At 48.4% G+C, this 23,296-nt stretch overlaps 1 protein-coding gene across 1 annotated transcript; it reads left to right on the top strand.

Moving 5' to 3' along the window:
• Positions 1-4,171: 4,171 nt before the first annotated feature.
• On the top strand, positions 4,172-23,081 carry SCAMP5 (secretory carrier membrane protein 5). Its single transcript, XM_036844094.1, has 7 exons — positions 4,172-4,299; positions 15,126-15,180; positions 15,944-16,072; positions 18,268-18,424; positions 19,513-19,614; positions 20,047-20,164; positions 20,430-23,081. The coding sequence occupies exons 2-7, from the start codon at positions 15,174-15,176 to the stop codon at positions 20,622-20,624; spliced, it is 708 nt and encodes a 235-aa protein (XP_036699989.1). The 5' UTR covers positions 4,172-4,299; positions 15,126-15,173; the 3' UTR covers positions 20,625-23,081.
• Positions 23,082-23,296: the final 215 nt, after the last annotated feature.

Below are 23,296 nucleotides of genomic sequence, written 5' to 3'. Positions count from 1 at the left end.
ACATAGTGTCCCTTTAGCCATTCCTGATGGCTTCTTATATTCTTATTCTTATCTTCTTTCCATATATATGCTTATATTCTTATTCTTGTATTCTTACTGTATGTGAGCCCCTGGGATTTTCTGCCTAAGGGCTTTCTCTGCTTAGAAGGCACACAAGGAAATCTGCAAGTTCCAGGAGCAGCCCTCAACACTTAGTTTCCTCATTCCTTTGGTGGGATAACTCACTGTATTCTGCATTGTGCCTTGGAGGTCCCCAGTAGAATTGCCCACAGTCGTAACCTGCTCACTACTGCCACCCTGAACTGAGTTCCTTTTCATTTCTTTGTTTCAACTTCCTCCACTCCTCTACTAGTGCTTCCTGGATTATCTGTCAAATACAGCAGTGTTCGCTTCTGGGGAAACCCAACCTAAAGATACTGGTTCTTCCACTTCTTTTTTTTTTTTTTTTTTTTATTTTTTATTTATTTATTATTTATTTATGGCTGTGTTGGGTCTTCGTTTCTGTCGAGGGGCTTTTCTCTAGCTGTGGCAAGCGGGGGCCACTCTTCATCGCGGTGCGCGGGCCTCTCACTATCGCGGCCTCTCTTGTTGCGGAGCACAGGCTCCAGACGCGCAGGCTCAGCAATTGTGGCTCACGGGCCCAGTTGCTCCGCGGCATGTGGGATCTTCCCAGACCAGGGCCCGAACCCGTGTCCCCTGCATTGGCAGGCAGACTCTCAACCACTGCGCCACCAGGGAAGCCCCTCTTCCACTTCTTAGATACATCAATTCTATTTTCTTGAGCAGATCACCTTATCTCTCTGAACCTCACTTTCCTTATCTACAAAATGGAGGTAAAAAGATTTACTTCATAGGATAGTCACGAGGCTTAACATCTCACTCAGAAATATATAGGGTTCAGTAAATGCTAATCCTCTTTTCTTTCCAGTTGTTACTGTCCTGTAAATAGATATTCTCCCAGAGACTGTTGGGTGGACATGCCTCAACATGCCTCCTACCATAGCTGAGCAGGAAAAGATAAGCAACCTGCAACTGGCCCTGTAGGTGACTGGATTACTGTTCCCGGTCATTTGCTCTCTCCCTGTTATAGGAGTAAACATCCCCACTGTTTGTCATGTCTTGCATCCTCTAGAGGGAGCAAGTCTCCCTATTGCCCTGGCATTAGCCATAGGACATGCGTTGGTGAGTGGCATGTGAGCAGATGTGACAGTCACCACATTTGAGAAGAAGCTTTAACTGTTATTGCACGGTTTGGCTCTGGCTCTTTTACTCCTGCTCTCCACCATGAGAAAGACGTGTCCCTAGAGCCTGGCACACAGTATGAGCCAGCACTTATTAGACACTTATTGTGTACCAGGCAATGTCTCAATTGTTACCTATGTCTACACGTGTTAATTCATTTAGTCCTCACAGGAACTCTAAGACATAGGTACTATTATCATCATCCTTATTTTACATGCGTGGAAAACTAAGATTCAGTAAGGGTGAGTGCCTTGCTCAAATGTACACAATTGGGGAGGGGTAGGCAGTCTGCCTTCTAGGTCTATATTCTTTTATATATACATATATATATAGAGAGAGAGATTTTATTTATTTATTTATTTATTTATTGGCTGCGTTGGGTCTTCCGTTGCTGTGCGCGGGCTTTCTCTAGTTGCGGCGAGCGGGAGCCACTCTTCGTTGTGGTGCGAGGGCTTCTCATTGCGGTGGCTTCTCTTGTTGTGGAGCACAGGCTCTAGGCACGCAGACTTCAGTAGTTGTGGCATGTGGGCTTCAGTAGTTGTGGCTCGCAGGCTTCAGCAGTTGTGGCTCGCAGGCTCTAGAGCACAGGCTCAGTAGTTGTGGCGCATGGGCTTAGTTGCTCCGCGGCATGTGGGATCTTTCCGGATCAGGGCTCGAACCCGTGTCCCCTGCATTGGCAGGCAGATTCTTAACCACTGCGCCACCAGGGAAGCCCCTCTAGGTCTATATTCTTTTTTTTTTTTTTTTTAATTGTGGTACATTTCTTCTCAATTTATTTTTTATTTATTTATTTATTTATGGCTGTGTTGGGTCTTCGTTTCTGCGCGAGGGCTTTCTCTAGTTGAGGCGAGTGGGGGCCACTCTTCATCGCGGTGCGCGGGCCTCTCACTGTCGTGGCCTCTCTTGTTGCGGAGCACAGGCTCCAGACGTGCAGGCTCAGTAACTGTGGCTCACGGGCCCACCTGCTCCGCGGCATGTGGGATCCTCCCAGACCAGGGCTCGAACCCATGTCCCCTGCATTGGCAGGCAGATTCTCAACCGCTGCGCCACCAGGAAAGCCCTAGGTCTATATTCTTAATGACTGCACTATGCTGTTTCTCATAGTTACTCAACAAATGCTTGTCAAGTAAAAGTTTGTTTAAATGACTGTGACTCCTGAAGCATTGTTTCCTTCTATTTACCCAGATTCTGAACGTACAATCCCCTGGGACAAAGATGGGCTTCTGACTTTGGACCTGGGCACTTTTCCTGCCTCAGTTGTTAGCTAAATAGGAGGCCCTTCTAATTCTCTTGATTCGGGAAAAGTCATCTGTGGATATCAGATGGGAACCCAAATATTTCTCCTGTAGGACCCACACGGACCACAAGATATCTCCTGTAAATTCCTTGTGGATCCCAGACATCTCCACTGTAGATTTCAACATGGACCTCAGTCCCCTCTCCTGGAGGCTGATGTGAACCCTATATCTTTCCTGAGGCCCACATGGACTCCCAACATCTCTCCTGCAGGAGCCATGTTTGAAAACCTCCTCAGGGTCATGTTCATTTCATTGGGTCCTCTCACAACTCTGTAAGTCAGCTAAAGCTTGTCTTATAGCACGATAGAGGGCAGTTATTATGCAAGTGAACCAGGGACAGGATCAAAAGCAGAACCTCTTTGTCCTGCCCTGTAGCCCATGACTCTTCTGTCCTGATTGGCATAGATTATGCTTCCTGCACAACACTCCATAGCCCCTGAGGCTCCCTCCCTTTCCTTGCCTCTCCTGCACTAATTCTTGTCTGCCTTCCTTCACTCTGGCCCCCTTTCTATCCCAGCTGTGGGAGTGAGGCCCCACTCCCAGCAGGCTGAGACCAGACAATGGGCCCTTGTTCTGGGCAAAGAATCCCCTCAGTGTCTCCCACCCACTGAGGTCCCCTTCCAGGCCCAGGATGGTGTGGGCGGAGGGCACTGTGGAGGGCAGGAGCCATTGGCTGGCAGGACAGAGGGTGGCCCTGGTTGTAGATATCCCACAGGAGGTTTACAATGTAAACATCACTCACAATAAAAGCCAGACTGTCTTTCACTCCCAGCCCCATATCTCCAAGTGGGTCTCTCTCAACCCTCATTGGTTCTGGGTTTTTAAACATTTAGCCTGATTTCTACTCACTTTCAGTGTTCATCTCTGCATAACACAGTTTCTTTCTTTATCTCTCCCTTCCTCTCTCTCTCTCTTTCTTTTTCTGTTTTTCTTTCTAGGCCTCTCCCTTCTATCCCTCTGTGTAGTTTGTCAGTCCCTATTTCTTATCTCTTTCTCACTTCCTCATGCTCTCTCCCCCTCTTTCTTTGTCTTGTTCCTCTCCAAATCTTGATCTCTCCATGTCTCTGTCTCTTCGTGTTTCTATGTCTCTGTGTTCATGGCTCTCCTCTCTTGTCTTTCTATGTCTATCATTTTTGGATTTGTGTGTCCTTGTCTATGTCTCGTTTCTGTCTCTTTATGTTTCATCTCTGATCTTCCATCCTCCATCCCCTCTCTGTCACTTTGGGTCTGTGGATCTGAAGGGCCTTCACCAGTCATCACACTCCTGCTCACAAAGCTCCCTCTCATTCTTCCTTTCTGGTACGTCCCAGTGGCTCTGGGACTGGCATGGAGGTTATTATTTTCCCCAGTTTACAGATTTGGAAGCTGAGGCTCTGATTATTGGTACCAGACTCCCATTTCTTGGTCTCTTCCTCGACGTTCTCGCCTTGCTCTTGTCCCCGCCGTGCCTGCCGACCACCTGATCGGGCCCTGTCCCTGGAACTTAGCACCTCGGACAGCTCCTGTAAGGTGCGGGCATGGCCAGGCTTTCCTTCTCGCGAGTTCAGGAGGAGCGGCCCTAGAGGAAGCTCGGGAATCTCGCGAGAGTGGCTGCTGCAGGCAGGCCGGCGCGGGCGCGCGAGGAACTGGCCCGAGGCGCGCGCACGCTCGCGCACCCCGTCGCCAGTCCCGGAGCCGCTCGCGGCCGGCTCCGCGCCGCATCGTTGGGTGCATAGCCTCGTAGCGCGGCGGCCTTTCCGCAGCCGAGCGACAGCAGCGGGTGAGTCCCGGGCCTAAAGGGCCAGAAAAGGGCTTTGTAGGGAAGTTGGGCGCAGGGCGGGAAGGGGTCACCCCATCTCCAGCTTTGTACCCCCTACGCTTCACCTTTGGATGCCGGGGGCAGGTCGAGCTGGAGAGGCGCAGAGTCGAGGTGACCTTCCCTGTTGGGGCGGGGAAAGAGAACCTCGGGTGCCCCAGACCCCCCCAACCCCCGCCATCCCCATTCCCGGCTCCCACAGAAGGAACCCAGTCTTGGATGACGTCAGACCCCTAGATTCTGGAGCCTGGGCCTTGGGCCCTCCATACCCCCTCAGCCCCACCTGGCGTTCCCTGGAAACAGGCCTCCTCCTCCTCCTGGGGATGGCGCACGCGGCCTGGGATGGGGGCGTCTGGAGGCGGGTTGACTGTGGCCTCCTTTGAGTCCTTCCTTACAAGAGGCGCCTGCAGGTGGATGCAGGTTGTACTCCCCACCTCCTAGACCCCGCCTAAGCGAGGCGGCGGACCTTTGGACAACTCGTCTGAACCACCTCAGTGCTTCATGGGATGGGTGCATTGGCTTGAGCCTGTGGGCCACCAGGGCTTTGGGGTGGTGTGTTGGGGGCGCCAGATGAAGCTCCTTCCAACGCTGACCGGAGTCAGTCACGAGGGTTGGGGTGAGATGTTTGGGAACCCGTCTCTGCCCCTGCCTCTGGGAGCTCCTAATCTAAAGGTTGGGAAAACCAAGTATAGTCTTGGACTGAGAATTCACTATCTCAGGTAGTTCAAACCGGCAATGCCCCAGCTCCAGGATAAGGAGTTTAGGGAGGGCTGGGCAGACTTTCCCGTGGACACTAGGAGCACAAGGAGAAAGGGAGGCAAGAGGCAGTGAATAGGAGGCTTCTTGGAGGCAGTGAGATTGGGATGAGAGGAGAGGTAACAGAGGGCATTTTCGGGGAATAGTCTGGGCAAAGGCATAGAGGTGGGAATTAAGCATAGCTGTTGGGGAGCCTGGCCTGTGAGTCCAGCCACGTGACTGTGCGCATGGGGTGGAGAAGTCTGGAGAATTTTGCAGCCTGTGCCCTAACTGTTCTGCCTCCAAGGGGCAGGCCTCTGAGAGAGGGAAATGGTTCTTGCAGGGGCATGACTGGCAAAGAGATTTTGTCTGGGGCTGCACAGATGGTGCTAGTTGAGATTTGATCTGGGTTTGATGAGCCTGAGTTGCTGAGAGAGGACTGACTGGTCATGGGCCACAGAAAGAGGGTCTTCTTAGGTCTAGCAAACCCATGGAGAGTTAGCAGGGTCCTGGGAGCTGAGCTCTGGTTAGGGGCCTTGGGCTCTGTTCCTGTTTCTTTAACCCTTTCTCTGGTGGGCTGGCTGGCCACCTCTGAACAAATTGATTCCTCTCTCTGGGTATCTCTTTGCCAGCACCTTTCTCTAGGGATGAAATAATAGGACTAAGTACTGACCTCCCTTGAGGAAGCTGCTTGTTCTAGTTTAGAGCGTCCTTCTCAGTTCTTCTACCTCTTCCTTTTCCTTTTCTCCCCCCTCCCTCTGCCTTCCTCTCCCTGTCCCTGCCCCCTCCCCACAGCAGTTCCTCTACAGGCTGCACTTCCTTCCTTGCTGACAGCCCGGAGTCTCTGAAGGTCTCCTGGAGGAAGTGTGGTACAGCAGGGTTCACAGAAGCTGTGGGCTTAGCCTGATTTGGGGAGGGCATCAGTTGCTCCACTCCTACCCCGGGAGGGTGTCCAAGGCTTAAGCAAGAACATAATTGCCCATTCTCTGTGCCCTGCCCTGTGCTGGGTCCCTCCTGGAAGCCCCATCCATGATGGAACGAGGAAGAGATTGGATGAGAATGAGTGAGCACTTGGTGCCCAATAACTGGTTCAGAATTTAAGCAGTGGGAGGCACAGCAGCGATGTCTGGAAGGGCTTCCCAGAAGAGGTGGGGTGTGAGAAAAATAGTAGGACTCAGAGGAGGTGATAGGGCTCTGGTTTAGGGTCACTGGAAGCAGACAGGATGGCTTGATATGATCTGCCTGAAGCTGGGTTGTGTGGAAAGCAGGTCAGCCTGTGGTAGAGAAGCAAAAGGTGGTGGGTTGGAGGTTTGTAGCTGATAGACACAAGGTCTTGACTGCCAAGCACAGGATCAGTAGGGGCTACTGAAGAGTCATCATAGGACAGTGATAGCAATGCTAGGAGTGTACTGTTCTCTGAGGAATAGTCATAGTTTGGGGACATCAGGGCTGGAGATATGGGATTGGGTGTGGGATAAGGGGACCAGAGGTAGAGCAAGAGGGGGAAACTTCCATCTTAGCAGATAGGCTCTGGGCAGACAGCAAGAAAATGACCATTTCTCTGCCAAGGATGGGGGCTCATGCTGGGGAGGAGGGAGGGCTGGTGAGTAGGGAGTCCTGGAACTAACCCCAGGTCCCTGTCCTGATCTGAGGCCAGACTTGACTCCCTTCTCTCTGCCATGGACCTCACTTTCTTTACTGTGGGACCTTCTGTCCTCCCAACTTCACAGTTAGAAATGGAATAAATTATAGTCTGGTTTTTTTGAACAAAATTCAGTTAGTATTTGCTGTCTTATTGATAACTAAGGAGGTGCTTCATTAGGCCTACATCTTTGGGGGGATATGTAGCACCCCCAGTGCCTCCCAGCGTTATGAAAGACTCTCAGTGGAGGAATAAATTGCTACTTCTCCCATTTTGCAGTTTAAGAACTTTGGTTTGCAGAGGCCAGTCATTGCTGCTCCCCTCTCCCCCAATACAAGTATAAAGGCTAAGCCCTGCTATAAGAGCAGAAGAGCCTGGAACCTTCCATTCTTGTGACCTCAGTCTCCTGTAGCCCTCCCAAGCCTAAATTCTCTCTGGGCTAACCATGTACAAACAAGGCAGCCTTGCTCTGTGCTCTGGCCCTGAGTGCTGGCTTTCCCACCATCCATACTTTGCTACACTGACTTCTCTGTAACCATGGGCACACCTTTGGGAGACAGCCTGGGACCAGACGGGGGTCAGGCTGGAGCCAGGGTTAGAGCCTCCTTCCTTGAGGCTCCTACAATCTAGTTATTGCCCAGTCTCCCCCTGCCTCTCTTCTTTGTTTCCCTGGAGGACATTAGTGCTGGACCACAGTCTCCCTTTCCACATCCCATTGTCTCATGGGGGGCAATGCCTCCTTTGGCCACCCTTTCTACCAGCTACACCTGAGTCTGTTCATCATTGGCATGTTGCCACCTCCAAAATCTTAAACTCCAGTATCATTCTCTGACCACAGTCCAATTTCTGCTTTACCTACTTTGGGACCTCAAGGAGACCTCAAGTTCTCTGACACCTCCATTTTCTCTGTCTCATGAGCATGACACCTTCTGTGTCCTTCCTGGACTCCATGGTCCAGGATTTTAACCATTCTCTGGCTCATGCCCTCAATGACCATGCCACTTTGCCCGTGTGTCCCACCCCAGCAGCAGACCCCCCAATTCTGGATTCTATACTCAGAATATGGAAAGTTTCTGGTGGCCATCACATACCAGGGCAGTCTGGTTCTGCTTCCGTGGAGGGTCTCCAGCCTCAGCTGTCCCTCCATCACTTCTAGAAACCCCTTTCCTCTTCCCATCAGCTTTCCATTCTATTCCATGGGAGGAGTATTCCAAACTTGGACTATTATCCCAAAGCCCTTTACTCATGGAGAGGGTTAGTTGAGGGGGGTTGTATGTGGGAGTTGGAACCACACTTATGTTTCTCCACTTCTTGAATCCCAGTAGAAGGAGGGCTCCTAATCTAACATACCTGCTCTGTGCTATGGATGCTGGCGCTACCTATCTCCTGAGGTACCAGTGTCTGTCAGTTCTTTCCCCCTCTACTGTATCTTCAGCCTCTCCACCATTTTCCTTAATAATACCTTCCTCCCAGCTTATATATATGCTCAAGTCTCCTATCTGGAAAAACCTTTCTAACTGTATGTCTTCCTCTAGCTGCTGCTGTTTTAAACCTGTGGCTTTGTCTCACTAGAAAAGTGATATATGACTGTTGCAGAAATTTTAGAAAATAAAGATAAAAGAAAGACAACAAATAACTTGTAATGTCACTATCAAGAGATCGCTACTATTAATCCTTTAGTGTATGGTGTTTCTTTGTTGACACTAATATCCTCTATGTTATATTAGAGTCTCAGCTGCGTTTTTTGATTTAAAAAAAAATTTTTTTAGGTCTTTATTTAATTTGTTACAATGTTGCTTCTGTTTCTTTAAGTTTTGGTTTTTTGGCTGCGAGGCATGTGGGATCTTAGCTCCCCGACCAGGGATCAAACCCACACCCCCTGCACTGGAAGGCGCAGTCTTAACTACTGGACCACCAGGGGTGTCCATCAGCTGAGTTTTTTGAAAGATTAGTCTGCTAGACTTGTCCCTCTTCCTCTCCTCATGTTCCCTCATTTCTGGGCAGCTGGCCTCTACCCCACCACTTCCTGAAGCTGTGACCTCCTAATTGCCAAATCAGCCCATGTCACACCTGACCACTCTATGGCCAAGGACGTTGTTGACCTGGTTGACCAGTCATTAAAAAGTTTGAGGTAACCTGTATTCATTGACATGAAACATTTTCATGAGGTATTGAGTGGAAAAAAACAGGTTATAAAAGAGCGTGTATAAAATGATCTCATTTTTGTCATATATGCTTATGTATACATAAAAACCAAAAACCTAAAGGTCAGACTGTTAAAGGGGTGACCACTGAGAAGGTGGATTTTGGAAGAACTTGTATTTTCTACTTTATGCACTTTGATTTTTTTTTTTTTAACTTGCAGATATTTTTATACATGTTGCTAAAAAGCAACATAATTTCATTTTATTAAAAGAAACTTTGAGGTTATATTTTTTAAAAGGAGAAGAAGAAGAATAGAAACCTTCAGTGGCTCGCAAGTCTCAGGATAAAACTCAAATCCTGCTCATGGCCTTCAAGGCCAGGATGACTGGCCCCTCCCACCTTTCAACCCTATTGTTGCCTTTTCTTCCTTCCTTCCACTTTGGACTTTATCTGTGCTCTACTTCTTTCTGTTCCTTGAATTTGCCATGCTGTTACTCCTGACCTTCCCTTTGCATGTGCTTTCCTGGTTCTTTCCTTTCCTGGCCAACTCTTATTCATCCTCCAGGATTCAGCTCTGATGTCGCTTCCTCTGTGAAGCCCTCCCTGGCTTTTCCAGGATGGACCAGGGAGGTGCTCCTCTGTGTTCCCACAGCTTTGTGTACTTGCTCTCCTGGAGCACTTCTCAGGCTTTGTTGTAACTGTCCCTTGATTTAGCTGCATCCTCTACTCTTACCACCTCACTTTCAACTCAGACGTGTCTCCCCTATTACAGAGAAAATTGAAGCAGATATGTGGGATGTGCACTGTCCTTTCCAAGGCCTCAAACCTCCCCGATCTGCTTGCGTCATGTTCTCCTTCCCACCTGTTAGGATTGAGGCTTGTCCCACCTCTTTGCACTGGACCTCATGCTTCTCCCCCTTTCAGGGGTTTGCTCCATTAATTAACCTCTGTCTCTATTGTAATTGCAACTCTTCCCTGGATCTTTCACATCTCTAGCTTATTAACATCCTAAACAAACAACCCTCAGACATAGTCCTCCCTGGACCCCATAGCCCACCCAGGTAGTACCCTGTCTCTGTTCTCTTCCAAGGCAGGCTTCTTCAACGTGCTGTCTACACCTGCTCTCAGCTTATGTGTTCAACTATATAATTTGGCTGCTACTACCCCCTCCCACCCCTCCCCCCAACTCCCAGCTGCCACCGCCACCAAAATAGTTCTTGCTGGGGTCACAGGTGACTTGCTGTTGCTGAGCGTACTGGACATTTTTCAGTCCAGCCCTTTCCATGCTGGACCTCTCAGTGGCATCTGTCATATTTGTCCACTCTACTCCTGGCTTTGGAGACTTCACACTCTGTCCTGGTTTTCCTCCTGCCTCATCAGCTGCTCCTACTCATTCTTTGCCAGCTCATCCTCTTCTGCCTGACTTCTTTTTTTTTTTTAAACAGGTAATACAGTTACGTGATTCATAATTCAAAAAGATGTCCTAAATTTCATCAATTCTAAGATGAACATTTTGATATTTCCGAAAACATTTTAATGTCTGTGTCTTTAAAATTTTGGCATCTTATCATTATAAGTTGGTGGCATTTTTTTCTTTCTTTTGTTCAATAAGATAATGATCTATCTTAAAATTGATGGTGTCTTGGATTTGATGGTATAAGGATACATAGTAAAAATTTCCTCCCGCCTACTCCCCTATTCCGCATGTATTCAGTTCCTCTGGCCCCCAGGAACCACAATTATTTTTTTCTTGATGTCCTACTAGAGATTCTTTGTGTATGTATTACGAAATGCAACTGTATATATCCCCATCCTGACTTAAAAGTATTTATTTATTTATTTTTAAAATTTTATTTTATTATTTTAAAAAAATATTTATTTATTTACTTATTTGGTAGCGCCAGGTCTTAGCTGCGGCTCGCCAGCTCCTTAGTTGCAGCACATGGGCTCCTTAGTTGCTGTAGGCGGGCTCCTTAGTTGTGGCTCCAGGCTTCTTAGTTGTGGCATGCAAACTCTTAGTTGCGGCATGCATGTGGGATCTAGTTCCCCGACCAGGGATTGAACCCGGGCCCCCTGCATTGGGAGCGCCAAGTCTTATCCGCTGCGCCACCAAGTCCCTTTATTTATTTTTATGAAGTATAATTGACATACATTACTTTCAAGTGTACAACATAATGATATTTGTACAACTTAATATTTGTATATACTGTGAATTAATCACCACAATAAGGCTAGTTAACATCCACCGCCACACATAGTTACAGAATTTCTTTTCCTTGTGATGAGAACTTTTAAGATTTACTCTTTTAGCAACTTTCAAATATGCAGTACAGTGTTATTAACTGTAGTCACCATGCTGTACCTTACATCCCTGTGATTTATTTATTTAGAACTGGAAGTTTGTACCTTTTGACCCCCTTCACCCATTTCACCCACCCCTCAGCCCCCGCCTCTGGAAACCACCAATCTGTTCTATATGGATGAGCTTGGTTTTTTGTTTGTTTGCTTTTTTAAATTTTATTTTGTTTTAGATTCCACAAATAAGTGAGATCGTACAGTATTTGTCTTTCCTTGTCTGACTTATTTCACTTAGCATAATGCTCTCAAGGTCCATTCATGTTGTCACAAATGGCAAGATTTCATGCACCAACATTTGGTATCTCATCCTTCTTATAACAGCCATTCTAACACGTGTGAGGTGATATCTCATTGTGGTTTTGATTTGCATTTCCCTGATGATTAGTGATGTTGAGCATCTTTTCATGTATTGATACCCATTGGCCATCTGTATGTCTATTTCCCCAACTTTTTATTTTGAAACATTTCAAAGCTACAAAAAGTTTAAAGAACAGTGCAATGAACGCTTGTACTAGGGTACTTCACCTAGATTCACCAGCTATTAACATTTCGTGACATTTGCTTTGTCTATCAATATCTCTGATTTTTTTTTTTTTTTTTTTGGCCGTGCCGCGTGGCTTGAGGGATCTTAGCTCCCCGACCAGGGATTGAACCCGGGCCCACAGCAGTGAAAGCGCCGAGTCCTAACCACTGGACCACCAGGGAATTCCCTATCTCTGATTTTTCTGCAGAACCATTTGAAAGTAAGTAGCAGACAAGACACTGTATTTCTAAATATGTCAGCATGTATCTCCTAAGAACAAAGATATTCTCCTATGTAACCACAACACCTAAGAAATTTAACATTGAACAATGATATCTACTGTTCAGTCTATATTCAAATTTTTCTACTTGTCCTAAAAATGTCCTTTATAGCTGTGATTTAAAAATCCAGGACCAGTCATTGCAGTTGGTTGCATGTCTCTTTAGTCTCCTTTAATTTAGATGAGTCCCTTTACCAATTTTTATCTTTCACGACATTAACGTTTATCTTGGAGAATTTCCCACAGTCTGGATTTGTCAGATTCTTTTTCTTAATAATTATTTTCAGACTAAAGATTTTGGCAATAATACTGCATTGATGATCTTATGTCCTTCTGTGTGTATCACATCATGAGGCACCTAATGTCCTTTTGTCCCATTATCAGAAATGCTAAGTTTGGTCACTTGGTCTGCCAGATCCTCTCATAGAAGTACCTTTTCTCTCTTGTGATTAATATATAATCTGGAGGGTGACACTCAGACTGTGTGACTCCCCTCTTCCCTAACCACCTTCCACCCAGTGTTTTAAGCAGCCATTGATAATCCTTGCCTGTACCAGTTCTGACATAGGGGTTGCAAAATAATGATGTAAAAAATTATGTCATTCCTTCTATATTAGAACTTTTCTTTCCCTCCTCCCTTTCTTTTGTGTATTATAGTGCACTTATGCATTCTTTTCAGTGTGTTATGATCCATTACTGACATTACTCATATTTTTTCTCCAGCTTTTTATTTTGAAAACTTTAAACTAAAGTTGAAAGAATAATACAAGGGACACTCATATAACTTCACTCAGATTCACCAATTGTTAGCATTTGCCACATTTGCTTTGATTCTGTCTATATCTATCCATTCATTATTTCTTATTTTTCTGAACTATTTGAAGCAAGTTTCAGATATCACGATACTTTACCCCTAAGCACTTGAGCACATATTTCCTAAGAAAAAGGACATTTTCCTACATAACCTCAATAACATTATCACACCCAAGAAATGTAACATAGACATAATAATATTATCTAGAGTCTATATTCAAGTTTCCTCTGATATCCCAGTGTTTCCCTCTTGAACCAGGATCCAGTCAAGGTTTACACATCAGTTTTTGTTGCCATGTAGCTTTTCTTTTTTTTAATATTTTATTTATTTATTTGGCTGCACCAGGTCTTAGTTGCGGCACACAGGATCTTTAGTTGCAGCGCTTGGGCTCTTTAGTTGTGGCATGTGAACTCTTAGTTGAGGCATGCATGCGGGATCTAGTTCCGTGACCAGGGATTGAACCTGGGTCCCCTGCACTGGGAGTGCAGAGTCTTATCCACTAGACCAGGGGTCCCCAACCCCCCTCCCCCATCAGTCTGCAGCCCGAGGCCTGTTAGGACCCAGGCCACACAGTGAGAGAGCGAAGCTTCATCTGCCGCTCCCCATCGCTTGCATTACCGCCTGAACCACCCCCACCCCCCCACCCCTGCACCGTGCATGGAAAAATTGTCTTCCGCGAAACTGGTCCCTGGTGCCGGAGAGGTCAGGGACTGCTGCACTAGACCACCAGGGGATTCCCCAACAATCTTTCATCCAGTGAAAGATTTAGCAGCCACTGAGGATCCTTGTCTGAATCAGCTATTACATTCATGATTGCAAAATTAGGAGATTTTCTAATTCTGTCACTCCTACACTTAGTGCTAGCATTCTTCTGCAAAGAATAGCTTTCTTTCTTCCTTCCTCCCTCTTCTTTTTAAAAATAAGAGTGTCACTTTGGACTCATGGATTATTTTTTAATAATGTTATATTACTGTCATTATTTTTGAAGCTCTTAATTCTCCCAAATTTGGCTGGTGGTAGCTCCTTCAAACTGGTGTCCTCTTGACACCAATTAGTTGAATTCCTTCTTGCTTCTGGCACCACAAGATGTTTTAGGCTAACGTTGTATTTCCTTGTCCTGGCTTGGGACCAGCCACATATTTTTAAAGTCATGAGTTCATATTGATGCCTCCAATTCAAATCCAACATCACAGGACTCTGTCTTACCTTCCTATATTCCATATTCTGTCTCCATACCTAACACTGAGAACCCAGGTTCCAACAACATGAACACATTCTCTCATATGCTGTCTGCTACGGTTCACATGACAGAGTTTCAGAATCACCACACTAGTACCAACAGTAAGAGTAAACCCGCTAAGATTTCAGATTTCTTTCCAGTTGTTTTTGCTCTTGAGATATATCCCTCTAAGAGAACACAGAGTACTGAGATCAAGTCACTTGGCCAGTTCTTTTTCCTGTGTGATTGTGTTATCAATTCACAGTATAGATAGCTTCATTTGTTTTTATTTCAATTTTAATGGTTCTCTCCAATTTCTTTTTTGTTTGTTTCTGTTTTTGGCCGCATTTCGAGGCTTGTGGGTTCTTAGTTCCCTGACCAAGGATCAAACCCAGTCCCGTGAGGGAAAGTGCCAAGTCCTAACCACTGGACCACCAGGGAATTCCCTGCTTTTTCTACTTAACAGTATATCCTGGAAATCATTCCATAGCAGTTCATAGAGATCATCTTCATTCTTTTTTACATCTGTATATTACTGCATTGACTGATGTACCATAGTTTATTCAAACAGTTGGATTTAGGTTGCTTCCAACATTTTGCTATTGCAAAATAGTGTCATGTTGAATAACATGTATTTGTTGTTTCTTACTTGTGGGTAAATAACTAGAAGTAGGATTCTGGGGACAAAAGCAAAAAATATTTTTATTCTCCTCTCCCCTCCTTTTTTTTCTTTTTTTTAATATGAAAGGTAGCATAAACTATTCTGTGTCTTGCATTTTTTCAACTACTTGTAATTGTGGAGTTCTTTCCATATCAGTATTTTTTTTTTAATTTTTTGACAGATTTTATTTATTTATCTATTTATTTATCTACCTATTTATTTATTTATTTATTTTTGGCTGCATTGGGTCTTCATTGCTGCTCTGTGAGGTGGGAGCTGCCTCCGGTTCATTCCACCGTGGAAATGTGGGATGAGTCCTGCTCCAGGGAGTTTGCAGCCTGGCTGGGACTAAGAGAAGGACTAGGTTGGGTGAGCCATGATCCTCAACCTTCTCTGGCTCTTTTTCCTTCCAGTTCAGGACAAAGAGGAGTGGACAGGCCGCTGGGCCGGCTGGTGCCATCATGTCAGGTAAGGAGAGGGTGGGCCACTTGGGTAGGATGTAACAGTGAACTTAAGGTAGGGGTCCCTTTACGCCCCCTAGTTTTTGAAGGTTAGGTTATTTCTGTCCTCTTGCCCCTGGATTTCCCCTGGTTCCCCACTGAGGCCTATTTATCCAAGACCCTCACTGTCTAGCCCTCTGTCAGACCTCTGACCCTGGGGACCAAGGTAGTGCATCCTGATGCTCTCGTCCTACTCTCTGTCTGACTGATAAGTGGCATGGGTGGCTCAGTCTCCATCCTCTCTGTCACCATTACTCTCTAATACTCTGAGACCTTTTCCTTCTGGTTTCTGAGTTGTGTGGTTTCCAAAGGCTCAGAGCTGGAGGGACCTGTAGGGCATATCTAGTTTGACCCCCACCCCACTGGATAAACTGAGGTCTGGAGAGGGGTAGTGACTCACCCAAGAGCATGAGTGTTGGAGTGGAGGCTAGAACCCACGTACCCAGACTCACCATCCTGCTTCCTCTACCCGGAACTGGCCCCCCACTGAAGAGGGTGCTGCACCCCTGATGGACAGTGTTTATTGTTTTTATTCTTCTGAGAGACAGTGACACTGCCTCAGGGCTACTTTGGGAGACCTGAGGCAGTGGGGATAGCTGGGTGGGGTTAGCAAAGTGGCCTGTGCCCACAGGGGCCAAGAGGGCAGCCCAGGCCGGGGAAAGAGTGATCATATTGGATCATCAGGGAGGGGAACATTCAGGGTGATACCATGTGATGTGCCTCGCCCACAGAGAAAGTGAACAACTTCCCACCATTGCCCAAATTCATCCCGCTCAAGCCATGTTTCTACCAAGACTTTGAGGCGGATATCCCTCCTCAGCATCTCAGCATGACCAAGCGCCTCTACTACCTCTGGATGCGTGAGTGCTGTGGGATGGGGGTGGGCCATAGCTAGGGAGTGGGGGAGGGGGAAGGCTGGTGGGTGCTGGGCATTGGGACGGGGTCCCCACAGGCCCAGTGTCCTTCAGCCTCACTTGCAGCATCTGTGTGGGCCAGTAAGCCTTTCCCTGCCTGACTCCTGCAGGCTCCTCTCCTGGGCCGACTCCCCAGCTGAGCCTCAGTTTCCCTCAACCTCCCATCTAGGCCTCTCCCCATCTCCCAATCACAGAGCAGCCAGGTGGGGGTCTCTGTCTGCGGTGTAATTGCTCATTTCTTCCTCTCCTTCTCCTTTTCACTGGAGTAGTTTTCCAGGGAACCTCTGGTGACTGCCTCAGGATTCTGGATTTGGAGAGGAATCCTCCCCTCAAACCTCATTTTTCTTGCTTTCTCTGGAAAATTGCTCAAAAAGAACATTCAGCTGGGATTTAGGAGATATGGGAGGAGGCTGGGCTGGTCACCCCACTTCCCAAGTGGCAGGTACCTCATTTATAGGAAAGAGGGTATTGTCTCAGTGATCGCTGTGGTTCCATGTAGCTCTGTGTTGAGTCTAGAGTTTTAATGTTCTAAGATTTTGAGGTTTAGAGTTTAAAAGCCCCGATTTCTCATGGTCTGTGGCAGTAGAATAATTACGGCCGGGGTACTAGATCAAGTGAGCTGGAGAGAAGTGGGACTGGGAAGAGAGATGTAAACCAATATAAAAACAGTTTAATGTCTGTTCTATATAAAGAACAAATAAAATCAGTGAGGACACCAAAGTTCCAGGAAATCTGGGGGCAATAAACAGGGATAGAGGAAATACAGCTGAAACTCACAGAAAGAAATGCTTACCCTCATTGTGAGGGGCCCTGAGAAGGGTGTACCTTCACAGGTGACAGCATTGTCAGGCCAGACTTGGAGAGCACTGGCCCTGGGCTCTGGGAACTCTGCCCCTGAGAAGATCTCATCCAGGAGCTGGATTTAAGGGCTATAAATATCTTCCTAAGTCCTCACTAGGTGCCTGCCAGATGCTGTGTTCCCAAGGAAGTGTATATAAGCCTTGAGACGCTTCAGGGTTCTATTCAGAAGCCAAGACCATAGATACCTGGCTGTTTGAGGCCAAGATTAAGCCTGCCTTCCTTTATTTATTCAGTAAGTCTTTGTGGGGCCTTAAATGGACTCAGTCTAATGTTCGAGGAAAGGAGCACCCTTTTGTCAGATGACCTGGGTGTGTGTGAGTGACAGCATCAGATGAGGAGACTTGAGGTCCCTGCTGGCTGTGACTCAAGGATACAGTGATTCCGAGGTTCAGCTAGATTATGTGGGCACAGAGGAGGGGGAGCCTGGGTCTCACTCTCGGGGAGCTTCTAGTTTGGTTGATGGGCTGGGATTTGTACCTGGGGAAGCATGAGAGTGCCCAAGTCTTCAGGAGGTCAGAGGGATGGGAGATGAATAAGGCTGCAGTAGTGAAAGAAGGCTTCTTGGAGGAGGTGGCATAATAGTTGTCTAAGAAATGGATTAAAGAAAGACAGATCCCAGCCACTGCTGCCTGCCCCATTTAAGTGTGGAGCGGATGGTACAATGGCTTACAGAAATGTTACCTTTTACTTTCCCCTTTTCATGCCCTACCTTGCAAGAGAAGATGGAAGATGGGTTTCCTGTGCCTTGGGCTTGGTGATTGCTGTGGGTCTGGGATGGCCAGGGGCTGAGGCCATTCTTATAAGGAGAAATTCTTATAAGGAGAAGAGCATTTCTCCCAGGCTGAGGCCTTGGGGCCCTTCAACAGGGCTTGCTGGGCTGAGGCTCTGAGTTCCTGATCTGGAGACTCTTTGTTCTCTGGATTTCTCAGATCCCCAGGAACGGGTGTGGGAGGCGGTTGGTCTGAGCTCCCAGTTTTCTTTCTCACAGTCTGTACTCCCTGTGTGTGTGTATGTATACGTGTGTCTTGTGTATCTGTGTGTGTGTATTCACTGATGTGACTTGTGGGTGTGAATCTGTACAAATGCGGTTTGCATGTGTGTTTGTGTATGTCTTCATCTTTCTGTGCTTGTGCTGTTTGCCTGTGTTTGATTGTGGGTCTGTGTTGAGTTGTGGGGGATGTGTGTGTGTCTGGGTGCTCATATATTTCTGCATGGGCCTTGGTGTCTGTGTGTGTGTCTGGTGTCTGTCTCTGTGTGTGCATGTGCTCCTGGGTCTGCAGTGAATAGCGTAACGCTGGCCGTGAACCTGGTGGGCTGTCTCGCGTGGCTGATCGGAGGCGGGGGAGCTACCAACTTTGGCCTCGCCTTTCTCTGGCTCATCCTCTTCACACCCTGCTCCTACGTCTGCTGGTTTCGGCCCATTTACAAGGCCTTCAAGTAAGTGATGGGTGCTGAACCCCAGCTCCTAACCCTGTCTCTTTGCCCATCTCTACTGTCTCTTCTCTACATATTTTTAATTTTTTTTTTTTTTTTTTTTTTTTTCCCATCCTGCAAACTCACTTTCCCTTTGTTTACCCTCAGCTCAGACTGCCAGGTAGGATTTAGGCTTCCTGGGAGCTCTAGGCTGGGGTGAGAGGGCTGGAAGTTAGAACCTTTCTCTTAGTTCCTTCCTTCCTCACTCTACCCTTGGGTGGGGGCAACAAAGAAACCGGGCCTGTTCTTGTTTTCCCTACCCCAGGCAGCTAGCTGCATGATAAGTTTTGCCAGTGGGGCCACCTGTCTTGATGGAGCTGTCCATCCTTGTACCTGTGGGGCTAGCTGATTTGGTGCCAAGTGGACCATCTATCCACGTGCCAATGGAACAAGCCATCCATGTGCCACTGACACTATGTGCTAATGAGGGCATCCAACTCTGTGCCAAAGGGATTACCCACCCATGTATCAGTAGGGCTAGCTGTCTTAGTGCCAATGGGTGTCTGCCTTGTGTCAAGTGGGATTTTCAATCTTTGTGCCAATGGAGTGTCCCTCTCAGTGCCAGTGTGAGCTCAAATATCTTTGCCTATTGGACCCATCCATGTATGTGCCAATTAGGCTATAATCTTGGTGCCTGTAGTGTGTCCGTTCTTGTGCCAATGACACTTTCTATCCTATGGGACCATCCATCCATGTACCTAGATGTCTTGGTGCCAGTAGGGCTGTCCAAACCTTTGACAATGGGTTTGTTTATTCCTGCCACAATGGACCCATCTATTTCTGTGCCAATGGGGCCAACCATCCACGTACCAGTGAGTGGTGCATTCATGAGGAGATCTCTCCCTATGTAATGTTGTACACACAGGCCTAACACATGGAAACTTGCAAAGATCCATGGGTAAACGCTGTCCTATTTTGTCCCCTTAACTAAGGCCTTTAAATGTCTTCTGTCTGTTGTGTACCCACTTAAACTTGGAAGGACTTAGAAGTCTTGAAGGCAGGGAAGCCCTGGCCCTCTACCCAGGTGATGGAAGCCACCTCCTCTGTTGCAGGACTGACAGCTCCTTCAGCTTCATGGCATTCTTCTTCACCTTCATGGCCCAGCTGGTCATCAGCATCATCCAGGCTGTGGGCATCCCAGGCTGGGGTGTCTGGTAAGAGACTGGGGTGTCTGGGACTGACCCAGGGCTAGCAGGGTGGCACCTGGGGTGTGTCCTTTGCTTACTTTTGTGGGCTAAGCTGCCTAGCCTGTGGGAACACCATGAGTTATTGGAAGTGTGAAAGGATTCAGGATAGTTTATAGTAGACAGAGCCATAGCATCAGAGGGGAATGAGAACCTTGCAGTGGTTTTTAGGAGTGCTGATGGGTATCAAGCATCATGAGATTAAACTGAGGGAAGGAAGCCTTATGTCTGAGGAGCTTGTTTCCTGAGCCAGGGGTTCTTTCTGAACCACTGACACAGGCCCTTTGCATCCAATGATATGGTCTCTCCCTGTGACAATGAGATGGTCCCTTACTCTAGTGGGGTGGCTCCTGGGTACCCCTCACCATGCAAGGCAGCCCCACAGCTGGCCTATTTCTGCAGCGGCTGGATCGCTACCATTTCCTTCTTCGGAACGAACGTTGGCTCAGCGGTGGTGATGCTCATTCCCACTGTCATGTTCACGGTCATGGCTGTCTTTTCCTTCATTGCCCTCAGCATGGTATGTGGTCACCTCAAGGGTTAGGGGGTGGTGTTGGGAAGGGACTGTGATCTGTAACAACCCTTCTCCCAAGTTACAAGAGGACCCAGGGGTCTTCCAAGGGACTCACTCTGGAATGGCTTGGTGGACTTTGCTCCCAGTGCACAGGGCATGGGTGGGAGGGAGGACTGGCTTTTGCGGTGACTTTTCTCTGGCTCCCATGTCTTTTCTGGATGGGCTGCCTCTTCCCTTTGATTAACCCTTCCTTGTGCTCCTCGTTCTACAGGTTCATAAATTCTATCGGGGCAGCGGGGGGAGTTTCAGCAAAGCTCAGGAGGAGTGGACCACAGGGGCATGGAAGAACCCGCACGTGCAGCAGGCGGCCCAGAATGCAGCCATGGGGGCGGCGCAGGGTGCCATGAGTCAGCCGCACACTCAGTATTCTGCCACCCCCAACTACACATACTCCAATGAGATGTGAACGAGCCAAGCCTACCAGAAGCTGGCTGGGGGCCGGTGGAACGGGGGCTCAAGCCACACGTAGTGGTGACCAAGCAGGGTTCCCCCTTCCCTTTTTCTCCTCCTCCACTTTGTACAAAGAATCAGAGTTATATATATATATATGTATATCCTCTCCCCCACACCCTTGGATTCACGTGGAGCTGTCCCGTGCGGTGATAGCTGTGTCTGTGTCCCCTTGTGAATAGTGTGCAGTGAAGGTCTCTGTTGTTGTGGTGCTAGATGTATGTTTAGAACTAAACCAGCCCCCCACCCTCCACCAGGCTGCCCCCTCTGACCTTGGCCCAGGGACCCTTCATGGGGCAGGGGGAGGCATAGCAGAAGAGCCTGGCCCCCTCCCAAGGGTTATGAGCTGAAACTTTCCACTTTTGGTCTTACTGGGAAGCAGCAGTATTTAGAACTCATGGGGATGGTAGGGGGGGAGAGTGGAGACCTGCAGAGGATCTTCTTTTGCTCCTTCTGATCCAGGTCTCTCCCCGCCACCACCCCCAACCTCCTCCTCCCCTCCTCTCTTCCTGCTGTCAGATTCCTGTGGTCCCTTCTCCTGCCCAGGGTCTCTCTCTTCTCTATGTGGCTTTTCTTTGTCTTCTCCAAGGTTGAGTGTCCCAGTTGTATCTGCTCCTGAGACTGAGCCCCTTCCCAGATCAAGGAAGCAGACAGGGGAGCTGAGCCTTAGCCCTGATGTGGGAGGGCCCACAGCCGGAGATACGGAGCCCACCTGGGTACCTGAATCCCAGGGGATGGAAATGCAAGGCAGCCTCCTCTCTTCCCTGCCTTGCCTTCCCCTCCTTCTCTTCCCAGAGCCCCGTTGAGCCCCGTCTGCCTATGTCCCGGCTGTGGCCTGATTCTCCTACCCTACCCCTACTGTGTTCTAGGTGGCATCTGCCATCCATAAGGGCAGATTCCACTGCCTTCCCTGAAGAGCTGGGTAGTGTCCAGGCAATTTTCAGGTGTAAAGGTGCAGCTGGAGCAGAGGGTATGTAAATAAGTACTGGTCCCTGGGTGTCGTTTGGTTGGCTCAAGCCCACTGGGCAGGTGCTAGGTGTCTCTGAATGACCACTGGATTCCTGGGAGCAATAGCTGTTCTGTTTGGGTCTGATAGAAGGGATAGGCTCAGAGGGCTGGTTCTGGAGGGAAGATCAGAGGAGAAGGCAGGCAGGGCCCGGTGAGAGGGGATCATGCATCCCCCCCACCCCAGCTCACTCTTGGCCATAGGGCAGTTCTGGGCACTTGAACTCAAGGCCCAGGAAGAAGCACAGGCCCAATCCTATGTGGAAGCACAATGGCTGGAATGTGATTTCAGTTTAGGTGGGGTGGGAGGGGAGATTGTCTGGCTCTTGTTTTTTTTCAAATCAAGATTACTTGCTTCCCTCTGCCTACTAGACTTGATTCTTGGCCCTTCCTCACCCTGTCAGCAACCCCTTTCCTTTCCAGGACAGTGACTGCAGGCCTGTTCTGTCCCAGGCATTGTGAGAATGTTGTTGGTAGAGGCCCTGGCTCTCTTGGAGGCCTGGAGGGGAGTGGGTTCTCACCCAAGGAGCAGCTCCCCATTTCTCACTCACTGCCCCCACCTCCCACCTGGGCTATTTGGCTTGAAAAACCAAACCCCGCCTGGCCACTCTGGGTGGCTCCAGCTTAGAACCCAACACCTGGATTTCCAGGTGCCATCCTGAGCTTTGAGCTCCAGGTACTTCATTTTCCTGTAAGGGGAGCCAGGGCCTCTGGGAAGTTATCTTCCTAATGGTCCCTTAGGCTTGGGCCAGAATGTGATTGGCTCTCTCCTCCACCACTTTCTCTGCAGAAAGCAGTTGTCACAGCCCCTAGTACCTGAAAAGAGACCCTAGGTCTAGGTTCTTCCTCCCGTTTCCTTTCTCCCCTCCCAGCCCTCTGGCTCCCTTTCTCTTTGTCTCTCTGGTAACTCCAGGAGGCCTGTGGTCCAGCTGCCAGCCCAGCATTCTTGACCTGTTGGATGCCACCTCCAGTCGATTTCCTGTCCTACCTGCCCTTTCTCTTTCCTGGCTCAGACCTGTATGGCCATGCCCTGGCTCTGCCCTTAGGAAGACCTGCTACCTGTGTGTGGCCCAGCTTGTCCAGGCCCTGGGATGCTGCATCTCCAGGCAACTATGCACTTTCCTGGGGAGGGAGCCAGTACAAGAAGTGGGGGCTGGGCACAGATTCATCTCTGCTGGATGGTCTGGCTTGAGGGTTGGGTGGAAGAAGGCCCAGGTCAGTCTGGGAATCCTCAGGTCTTTGGCCAGCCAGTCACCTGCTTTTGCATTCTGCTGGTGCCCCCTGCCCCTCTTTGTTTCTGGGAGACACAGACCATTCTCCAACTGGCAGTTGACCTGCCTGAGCCAATGTGTCTGTCAGTGGTAACTGAATGAACCATAATAAAGGGGAACATTTGGCCCTCTGTGTCCTGCTGTGTCATGTGTCTTCATGTGGGCCTGTGTGGAGCCTCACCATGGGCTGTAGGCAATGGGGGTAGGGTGGTTTGAGTGGGTCTGAGGCCTGTCATTCCCAGAGGCCAAAAGTCACACACCTCTGTGTGGTTCTTTCTCTGAGGCAGCCTCGAAATTGCCACAGAGGCCTTCTGCCTGTTAGGAGGATGAGTTCTGAGTTCCCTGAGGAAGA

The sequence above is a fragment of the Balaenoptera musculus genome, chromosome 2, assembly GCF_009873245.2.
Source record: "Balaenoptera musculus isolate JJ_BM4_2016_0621 chromosome 2, mBalMus1.pri.v3, whole genome shotgun sequence".
In the NCBI taxonomy this organism is placed as follows: domain Eukaryota; kingdom Metazoa; phylum Chordata; class Mammalia; order Artiodactyla; family Balaenopteridae; genus Balaenoptera; species Balaenoptera musculus.
The sequence above is the reverse complement of the archived record's forward strand: the minus strand, read 5'-3'. Positions and strand labels throughout refer to the sequence as shown.

Bases quoted from the DNA above. Each gene is read 5' to 3' on its own strand.
- SCAMP5 (XM_036844094.1), top strand. The intron at 18,425-19,512 runs GTAAGTGATGGG...CCTCTGTTGCAG, and splicing joins CCCATTTACAAGGCCTTCAA to GACTGACAGCTCCTTCAGCT. The intron at 19,615-20,046 runs GTAAGAGACTGG...CTATTTCTGCAG, and splicing joins ATCCCAGGCTGGGGTGTCTG to CGGCTGGATCGCTACCATTT.